Source organism: Choloepus didactylus, chromosome 19 (genome assembly GCF_015220235.1).
Source record: "Choloepus didactylus isolate mChoDid1 chromosome 19, mChoDid1.pri, whole genome shotgun sequence".
NCBI classification, from domain to species: Eukaryota; Metazoa; Chordata; class Mammalia; order Pilosa; family Megalonychidae; genus Choloepus; species Choloepus didactylus.
Window position 1 is genome coordinate 53384675 of NC_051325.1, and position 10149 is coordinate 53394823.

Here is a 10149-nt window from a genome sequence, read left to right on the forward strand (position 1 = left end):
ATTATTAACTCCTTGTAATAGTGTCATACATTTGTTCTAGTTCGTGAAAGTTCATAGTTTTTATGTTTGTACAGTTAATCAAAGCTATTGTTCACCACAAGAGTCACTGCATTAAACATTCCTATGCTGTAACCTCCAGCTTTCCTTCTGGTGACCTAAATGACTAAACATCCCCTTTCCACCGTATTCACACACCATTCAGCACTGTTAATTATTCTCACAATAACGCACTATTGTCACCTCTGTCCATTTCCAAACGTTTAAGTTCAACCCAGTTATAAACATTCTGCATATATTAAGCAACCACTCCCCATTCATTAGCCTCATTCTATATCCTGGTAACCTATACCCTTGTACTTTTTTACTTATTTTAATCTCGCTACTAGAAAGCTTACAATGAAATGTGTAGTTTACCCCGTTGCCTATCGGATGGTGCAGCCCCAGCCCCAGCTGAGCTCTCAGGTGACTGCTGCCCCCGACAACATCTTGGCTGCAACCTATTGACAGACTGCAAGGCGGAATCTTCTAGCCAAACTACTCTCAAATTCCTGACCATAAAAACAGAGAGAAAATGAATAATCATTGTTTTAAACTGATGAGTTTGGGGGTAATTTGTTTTAGAGCAATAGATCGATTTACTGAGACAAGCATCATATGTGGATGTGGAAATTAGTGGGTGAAAGTTGGGGGAGTAATGGGATGTGCACATAGTCCCAAAGTACCTCCCATCAGATGGTGACTCAATGGTGGCGATGCTGGGAAGACCTCACCTCAACCAAGTGACCAGAGTTAACATCCCCAGGAATGGGCTGTTCCAGTTTGCTAAAGCTGCCATTATGCAAAATACCAGAAATGGATTGGCTTTTATAAAGGGGATTTATTAGGTTACAAAGTCCCAGTTCTAAGGCCATAGGAAGAGTCCAGACTAAAGGATCAACGAGAGGATACCTTCACTGAAGAAAGGCCAATGGCGGCTGGAACACCTCTGTCAGCTGGGGAGGCATATGGCTGGCGTCTGCTAGTCCTTTGCTCCCGGGTTGCATTTCAAAATGGCTTTATCCAAAATGTCTCTGGTTGTCTCCAGGCTCCTCTCTCTCAGCTCCTCTGCATCCTTGCTTCTTTCTCCCAGGACATTTCTCTCTTAGTGTGTGGGGGTCCTCTCTTAGCTTCTCCGGGACAAACTCTGGGCTTCATCTCTTAGCTTAGCGTCTCCAAACGTCCTTATGTCTCCATCTCCAAGCGTCAGCCAGTGTCTGTGTTGACAGACTGCTACTCTCACTTGATCATGGGTCTCTCCTCCCGATGTCGACCCATCAATCCATTATAGTTTTCGTTTCATTTCCAAGTATATTGCTGACACCAGCACACTTCACCCCTACACACTTCAGCATGCATGTCATTAACGAGGGTACAATATTTGTTTATGCTTCTCTTTGTAAAACTTACATTCAGTGACATACACAATCTTAGGTGTACTTTTATTTTTGACAAACATGCCTCCATCTGTGTTACCCAAATGCCTTTCAAGATACAGAACTTTACCACCACCCCAAAAAGTACCCTCGAGCCCCTTTGCAGACAATCCCACCCACCTCCCAGGGTGAGGCAACTACTGTTCTGATATTTCCCACTGTAGATTAGTCCAGAGCCTCACAGAAATGGAATCCTGCACGATGTACCCCTTTGTGCTTGGATCTTGCACTCAACACATGATTTTGGAGACTAACCCAGGCTTTGTCATTCATCAGTGGCTGGTGCACCCATAATTAAGGCCAATTTGCCCAAGAAGGAATCAAGTTTTGAAGTTCATGAGGGAGAGCTGTGGGCAATAAAAGTAGTGAGAAACGTCCCTTTAAAGCTGGGCTTGGAGTCTGCTGCCCTGGGGTCTTTGACTCCTCAGCCAGCAGCTGCAGAGGTTGGGGGCTGGGCTCCAGCGCCACCTGGCGGCTATCCCAGGCAGTGCCACCACAGAAGCCCGGGTCCAGCCGGCTCTGGATCAGGCAAGTGTGTGGTGTCCTGGGCCGCGCCCCCAAATCACTGAGCACCTCCCCAGCACCTGCGCGATTCCACTGTCTGTGTGGATGTAAATGTGTGTGTGTGTGTGTGTATGTGTGCGGGGAGTGGGCAAAGGTAGCCTAGAGTGGGCTGATCATGATCATCAGGAAAGGGAAATGACACCCACTTCACTGGGGTAGGAGCTGGCTCAGATCACAGAGGCACAGAGTGTAGGAGGAGCCGAAGGAAGGGGAGAGTTTTGTGGCTTGGGCATTCAGGGAGAGCTTCCCTGGGCACTTCTGCGGCTGGAGAAGAGAGGAAGGCCTTTACAAGTAGGGGAACGACCCGAGCTAAGGTGTGGACACAAGACTGCAATGGATAGATTTTGAAACTCAGACAATGACATGTGACATGTCCGTGGTAAACGTGCTAGGTTACAAGAGGTTGCAGGTCTCCCTCCTGCCTTGGCCAGGTCTGCTCCTGTGGGGACTCACTTTAGTGGCTCCCAGTGAACTGGCCTCCTGGGAGGCCTGCCCTGTAGCTCCCTCCCCTTGCCAATAGACTGTGACACAAGTGGGGCTGTATGTTTCAGGCTTAAGCCTTACGAAAGCCTGGAAGCTTCCACTTCTGTGATCTGGGGGATGTCAGCTGCTATGCAAGGTATGTGGCTGCTGTACCAGGGAGACCACGTGAAATGGCTACATGGAGAGATCATGTGGAAATCCACACGGAGAGATCACTCAGGGAAGCCACGAGGCCACGTGGAAGGCCACGTAGTGAGACCACGTGCTGAGGGCAATGGAGAGACCATGCAGAGACCACAAGAAGAGGCCCTGTGGAAATCCATGTGGAGAGGCGACATGTACAGAGGACACTGGCCAAGAAGAAAATCCATGAAAGTGAACTGAGGAACTGGGAACTGAGACGGCAGACGTATGATCCAGGCAACCATCAACCGTCAGAGCCATCCTGGCTGAGATGCCACATGTGGGAGTGAAGAAGCCGCGTTGGGGGTTCCAGCCAGCAGAGACAAGCTGCTCTCGCTGTGCCCTGTCCAAACCACTGGCCCACTGGGCCATGAGCAAACGAAATGGTTGTCGCTGTAAGCCCCTAGGTTGTGGGGTGCTTTGTTACATGACGATATCCAGAGCACCCCCACCCCAAGGCTGCCGCTGTTGCCAGTTTCTTCTGCCCCTCCCAGCGGGAGTCTCTACATCCTCAAATTCACAAATAAATCCTGGCCTGCACTTGGCTTTGTTCGCTTAACTATAGATCTTAGAGATAGTTCTAGATATGTACAGCCCAGGACTATAATGAGCCACATGAGGCTGTTTTAAGTTAAAATCAAATAAAATTTAAAAGTGACTTCCCAGTTTCACTAGCCACGTTTCAAGTGCTCAGTCATCTGTCAGTTGGACGTCTTTATGTCTTTGAGTGGCTCACTCGTGTCCTGTGAGTACCTGCCATACAGGCCTGGGTATCCCAGGGCCTCAATCAAGAGTTGTTTAAATCGCTCCTGCAGTTCCAGAGGTGGCCACATAGTGGCAGCATATGCACAGGCAAGTTTCACTGGCTGTCCTGCTCCATTCAGTACTCCAAAATCCAGTCCCGCCTGGTCACTTCAGGGACGGAACCCTGGCCCCATTTGGCAGATGGGGAAACTGAGGCCTCAGAGAGGAGTTAAGGTGGAGAAAACTCTCAGACATTGGAATCAGGGGATCTGGTTTTAAGGGTCCTGGGGGATGCCCTGAACTTCTCTGGGCCTGTTTCCCCATCTGCCTGCTTTGTTGCATGTGCAGGGCTTAAAAAGAGATCTGATTCACCCCCAAATGTTGGGCGAGGGCAGCAGTGAGGGGGAACAGCAAGCCCAGAGCCCCCAATTGAGAAGGGATATTAATGGCCCCCCTTTGAGGTGAGGGTCTGGGCCCCAGAGGGGTCACCAGACTTGGCCAAAGTGCCACAGCAAGGAGGACACAGAGCAGGAACAAAAGGCCAGGCCTGTAAGCACCCCGCCCCCACTGGAGACACTCCCCATTAACGGCCGATGGTTCACCTCTCAGCCTGATTTCCCCCACCCGCTGCTGATTTCTAAGCCACTTGCAAATACTTTCCCCATTTCCCCTGCAAAGAAGCAACGGTGGGTCTCCTCTTGGGCCAGTCGTCTTGCTTTTCTCCTCCTGAATATGTAGCCCAGGGAAAGCTGCAAGAGAAGAGGGAGAAGGAATTCTAGAAGCAGCCTGGAAGCCAGCGGAGGGCCCTGTCCTGCCGTGGGAAAGTGCTGTTTCCCCTCACAGCCCCGGGGCTCGGGCTGCTTGCTTTGTGGCCCCACCCACAACTTCTGGTTTTAAAAGAGAAGCTGGAAATTTGAGTTTTGACACAAGGTCTGCTGCTTTTTAAATGTTGGTAACAAATCCACTTAAAAAAAAATTCAAACCACTTTGGGGCCAAACAGAGCAGGTCTGTGGCTGGGGTGTGGCTGGCTGGTGGCCAGGTTAAGACCCTTCCTGGCCCCAGGTTCCATGCAGGGCAGATGGGGGAGGTCACTGTGGGGGGCTTTGGGTGGATCCTTGCGTCCTGGGTCCTTGCTGGTCGCACACAGCTGCTCTGGTGGGCTCCGGGCGAAGGCAGTTCTGAGTCTCCCACCACCGTCCCCTTCCTTGGGAAAAAACAGGCACGGCCTGCTGACCCAGGTGTCCGGTAGAAACAAGGGCTGCAGGACACCAGGGTTGGCCCTGGGGTGGGAACTGCCACTGGGTGCACCAGCCGGGGTGGGGAAGGGTGGGAAACGAAGGGCTCAGAGTTTGGCTGGTGACGTTTTATCACGGAGGCCAGAGGGCTAAGACCCCCAGGGGTCTGAGTCTGGTGCTATGGGCTAGTCCCCAGGGCCCAGGTTGCCCTCTGTCTCTCTGTGTGGCTCTGGGGCACCCTTCCCTGGGCCTCAGTTTTTCCATCCAGAAAATGGGGTTCACACCATCCAAACTGTTACGGTTTATTACAAACCCAAAAGGGGAGATCAGGCTGGAAGGACTTTACTATTTCCCACCCCTTTAATATGACCTTGAGCAGGCACTCTTAGCTTTGCAGGGACTCAGTTTCCTCCTCTATAAAATGGAGATAATAATAGGATCTGCCTCCTACAAATTATGGGGATGATTAAATGAGTCAACACATGCAAAGAGCCTAAAATGTGGTTCACAGAGGGCAGCAGACTGGCCCGGGATTTAGACACACAGCAAATCCTCTGATCAGCTCCAGACCCTCCAGGTCTTACTGCATCTCCCCAGAATCCTGAGACGCAGGGGGACTGAGGCTCAGAAAGGGGAGCCCTCTTGCCTGAGGTCACACAGCCCAGCCAGTGGAGGCCTCCCCTTCTTCTCAGCCTCCTTCACTCATTCACTAACATTTACCAAGCACCTTCTGTGTGTCAGGCACTGGCCTAGGCACTGGGGGGATAGCAGTGACCCAAGAGACAAAAGTCTCTGCTCTGGTGGGGTTGACATGAGGAGGTGGCAGGGACAGAAAGCACAATGGGCAGGTGAGATAATTTTGATGGTAATGAGAATGGTGAAGGATATAAAACAGGGGGATGTGAAGAGTGCTTGAGAGGTGGGAGCTTCCCTGATGGGGAAGTCAGGGAGGGCTTCCTGGAGGAGGTGATGTTTGGGCTGGGACCTGAAAGGTAAGAAGAAGCTGCCCTGGGCAGAGCTGGGAGAACAGTGTTCTCGGTTCCAGAGGGAGTGGCAAATGCATCCACTCACTGGTAAGTATTGAGCATGCTGGGCCCAGGAGTTCCACGCTGTGACTGCCAGCCCTCATGGAGCACACAGTCTTGGGGGGCAGGAACCCAGGTAGACCAGTAAACAGGCAACTAGGATAATGGCAGCGGGAGACAAGGGTTGTGAAGGAAGTTCACCAGGTCGGGACAGGGAGGGCCCCTCGGAGGCGGTGGCCCTGAGCTGAGCCCTGAGTGTCCCAATTTACAGCTCGGGAGTCTGGCTGGGTGGCTCTGGGGATGTCACCGCAACCCTCGGGGCCGTGGATCCCTCCCTGGCCCAGAGGCTGCTGGGAAGGCTCAGAAAGCGAGCAGGCCCGGCCGGTGTTTCATCCCATCCCTCCCTTCCCCCCACCCGCCAAGGGCGCTCAGAGATGTCATTTCTCCAGCTCTAGGGGGCGGAGGTCACTACAGCTCAGCAGATAACGCCTAAGGTTGAGCAATGCCCGCCGCCGGGCCAGGGCTGGGGTCAGTGGGCCGGGGGTCAGCCTCAGGCAGGCCGGAGCTTCTGCCGGGGCGGCCTGGGCTGGGAGTGGCAGAGGGGTGGGCCCAGGGAGCTGCCGAGCTGCCCAGCTGGCCGAGGAATGGGGCCAGAGAGGGCAAGGGGCCCCCTGAGCCCCTCAGCATGGCACACGGTGGGGGTCCAAGTCCTCTGCCTGGGTTCCTTCTCCATCTGTGAAACGGGGGCAGCAAAAGCAACCTCCTCGCCAGATTCTTGGGTGAAAACGTGAACGCCCGGCCCAGGCCCACCTGAAAATGCAGGAAGTCCCCTCTTCCTCCTGCATGGCCCCCAGTGAGCCATGGCCTGCCCCCCCACCCCCACCTCGGAAGCAGAGGCTTTTGGGCCTCTGGGGTTGGAATTCGGTCTTAGGACACTGGGACAGGGGCTTTTCTTTGGGGATGAATGGGGGGATACGAGGCTGGGGTGCCGGCGGCGTGCCATGCCCCCTCTGGGCTTTCCTTTTTAATCTCTGCTGTGGGGCCTTATGTTTGGGACTTTGGTGGGGACAGTAATACAAATAATAGCAGGAAGGACAGCCTTCGTGGGGAGAGGCTCAGAGAAGAGAAGTGACTCTCCCAAGGTCACACAGATGTGGCGGGGCACCCCCTGCTACCCCACCCTCCTTGGGGCCCAGGTCGGGGTGGGGTGGGGCAGGAGGAGACCCGGTGTGTTCTCTGGGGGCGGGCAGGTGCGGTGGGCGGGGCTAGGGGACAGGTGCGACCGAACCCCGGCGGTGCCCCACTGGAGAGCGCCCAGGTCACCCCACCACCAGGGTCCTGGTACCCGCAGTGCCTTTAGGAGCAGAGTAGCCACAGGCGTGGAAGCCGCTCTTTTCGACGGCTGGGGCTAGGGGTGCAAGTTTATATGGGACCGCGCCCGGGGAAGGGCCGGGGAAATGGGGCGCCTCTTCAGGAGCCAAATGCTGGGGTTGAGGTCTCCAGGGTCCCCTTGGGAGCACTCCTGTGGGGCGTCGGGGCTGAGTTGGGACGAGCCTGAAGCCACCGTCTCATCCAGCAGGGGGCAGGCCGCGGCCGTGTTTGGGGTGGGGGAAGGCGATCGAGTCGCCCCCTCCCCGGATTCCACCCCCCTTCCAGGGCAGCCTCCAGCCCAGAGGGGGCGGTCTGGGGGCGGGGTCGCACCTCCCCGCCTCGTTCCCAATCCCGAGGCCACCGGGTCGGGGTGGGCGGGGGTCATGAGGCCGCCCCCCGCGGCCGGGAGACCCCCGAGGGGGCGTGCCCGGTTCTCGGCCCGGCCGCCGCGTCTCGTCACCGCCCTCCCGGGGGTCTCGGACGGCCGCGGCCGTGGCCTCCGCGTCCCGGCGCGGCGGGAGGGGCCGGGGCGGCAGCCAGGCGTGACGCAGCCGTTGCCATGGGCCGCCTTATAAATAACCGGGCTCGGGAGAAACTTTAGCGAGTCAGAGCCGCGCACGGGACCGGGAAGGGGACCCGTCCGAGGGTCCAGCCGTCAGCCCCGCACTAGTAGCGGCCACCCCGGCAGCGGCAGCAGCAGCAGCAGCAACAGCAGCAGTAGCGACAGCGGCGGCAGCTCGGCACCGGGAGGCCGCGCCACCTGCGGGCCGGCCGGAGCGGGCAGCCCCAGGCCCCCTCCCCCGGCACCCGCGTTCATGCAACGCCTGGTGGCCTGGGACCCAGCATGTCTCCCCCTGCCTCCGCCGCCTGCCTTTAAATCCATGGAAGTGGCCAATTTCTACTACGAGTCGGACTGCTTGGCTGCTGCGTACGGCGTCAAGGCGGCCTCCGCGGCGCCCCCCGCGCCCCCAGCGGCCAGGCCCGGGCCGCGCCCCCCCGCCGGCGAGCTGGGTAGCATCGGCGACCACGAGCGCGCCATCGACTTCAGCCCGTACCTGGAGCCGCTGGGAGCGCCGCAGGCCCCGGCGCCGGCTTCGGCGCCGGCCACGGCCACGGACACCTTCGAGGCGGCTCCGCCCGCGCCCGCCTCCGCGCCCGCCTCCTCCGGGCAGCACCACGACTTCCTCTCCGACCTCTTCTCCGACGACTACGGGGGCAAGAACTGCAAGAAGGCGGCCGAGTACGGCTACGTGAGCCTGGGGCGCCTGGGGGCCGCCAAGGGCGCGCTGCACCCTGGGTGCTTCGCGCCCCTGCACCCGCCGCCCCCGCCGCCGCCGCCGCCCGCCGAGCTCAAGGCGGAGCCGGGCTTCGAGCCCGCGGACTGCAAGCGGAAGGAGGAGGCCGGAGCGCCGGGCGGCGGCGCGGCAGGCATGGCGGCAGGCTTCCCGTACGCGCTGCGCGCCTATCTCGGCTACCAGGCGGTGCCGAGCGGCAGTAGCGGGAGCCTCTCCACGTCCTCGTCGTCCAGCCCGCCCGGCACGCCGAGCCCCGCCGACGCCAAGGCGCCCCCGACCGCCTGCTACCCGGGGGCCCCGCCGGCGCCCTCGCAGGTGAAGAGCAAGGCCAAAAAGACCGTGGACAAGCACAGCGACGAGTACAAGATCCGGCGCGAGCGCAACAACATCGCTGTGCGCAAGAGCCGCGACAAGGCCAAGATGCGCAACCTGGAGACGCAGCACAAGGTCCTGGAGCTCACGGCCGAGAACGAGCGGCTCCAGAAGAAGGTGGAGCAGCTGTCTCGCGAGCTCAGCACCCTGCGGAACTTGTTCAAGCAGCTGCCCGAGCCCCTGCTCGCCTCCTCCGGCCACTGCTAGCGCGGCCCCCGCGCGCGGCCCCCTGTCGGCCGGCCTCCGCGCTGCCGGGCGCGCCGCGGCGGCCGAGACTCCGGGAAGCGCCCGCGCTCCCGCCCCCGCCCCGGGTGGCGCCGGCAAAACTTTGGCACTGGGGCGCTTGGCAGCGCGGGGAGCCCGTCGGTAATTTTAATATTTTATTATATATATCTATCTATATTTTTGTCCAAACCAACCGCACAGGCAGACGGGGCGCTCGCCGGTGGTGTTATTTAAAGAAGAGATGTCTTATGTGTACAGATGAATGATAAACTCTCCGCCTCTCCCGCGGCCCCCTCTCCAGGCGCCGGCGGGCGGGCAGGCGGGCGGGTTTCGAAGTTGATGCAATCGGTTTAAACATGGCTGAACGCGTGTGTACACGGGACTGACGCAACCCACGTGTAACTGTCAGCCGGGCCCTGAGTAATCGCTTAAAGATGTTCCTACGGGGTTGTTGCTGTTGATGTTTTTTTTTTTTTGGTTTTTTTTTTTTTTTTTGTATTATAAAAAAAATAATCTATTTCTATGAGAAAAGAGGCGTCTGTATATTTTGGGAATCTTTTCCGTTTCAAGCATTAAGTAAGAACACTTTTAATAAACTCTTTTTTTGGAGACTGGTTTAAAAAGCCTTTTGGGGGCAGTAGTTGGTTTTGGATTTTTTTTTAATCTTAATTTGGATTTATTAGATTTTACTTTTTGCTTTTCTGGTGTGGGGGCATTGTGTGTGTGTGTTGGGGGGCTGCTAATATTTTTGGCTTTTTGGTGGTTGGGTGGGGGTGTGGCAGCTGGGGTTTCTCCTGCCCTGCTGCTCCCCAAGGTCTGTGGTTGGAGATGGGGGCACCGGGCCGGGGGAAGAGTACTGGGTCAGGCTTTCCGGGTGACTCAGCACCCCTGGATGCTGAGAATCCGTGCTTGGGGATGGGGTGGGGGGGCCTCTGGGTGGTCACCTTGGTCCTGGGCACCAGGCCTGAGTTTGGTGGGGATCCCGGAGGTCTGTGACCCTCACACTGCGTTTGGAGACCGGGCAGGCAGGCCTGTGACTCTGCAGGAGGAAGGAGTTCAGGTTTTGGTCCTGTCCAACTCAGGTGCAGACTTTTTTGAAAGTGCAGTGAGGTGGGCTGTTTGAAAAAAATTCTTTTCCTTATATGTGTTTGTGCGTGTGTGTGTTTGTTTTGTGTTTTT

General features: G+C 57.1%; 1 protein-coding gene and 1 long non-coding RNA gene across 2 annotated transcripts; one reads left to right on the forward strand and one right to left on the reverse strand.

Annotated features, from left to right (window-relative positions):
- Window positions 1-1091: 1091 nt before the first annotated feature.
- Window positions 1092-6532, reverse strand: LOC119516114. Its single transcript, XR_005213194.1, has 3 exons — window positions 5754-6532; window positions 4540-4651; window positions 1092-4195 (listed from the first exon to the last, which is right to left on the reverse strand). It is a non-coding gene; the product is annotated as an uncharacterized LOC119516114 (long non-coding RNA).
- A 1129-nt stretch (window positions 6533-7661) lies between these two features.
- On the forward strand, window positions 7662-9595 carry CEBPB (CCAAT enhancer binding protein beta). The gene has a single exon (XM_037811962.1). The coding sequence runs from the start codon at window positions 7894-7896 to the stop codon at window positions 8950-8952; it is 1059 nt and encodes a 352-aa protein (XP_037667890.1). The 5' UTR covers window positions 7662-7893; the 3' UTR covers window positions 8953-9595.
- The last annotated feature ends 554 nt before the right edge of the window (window positions 9596-10149 follow it).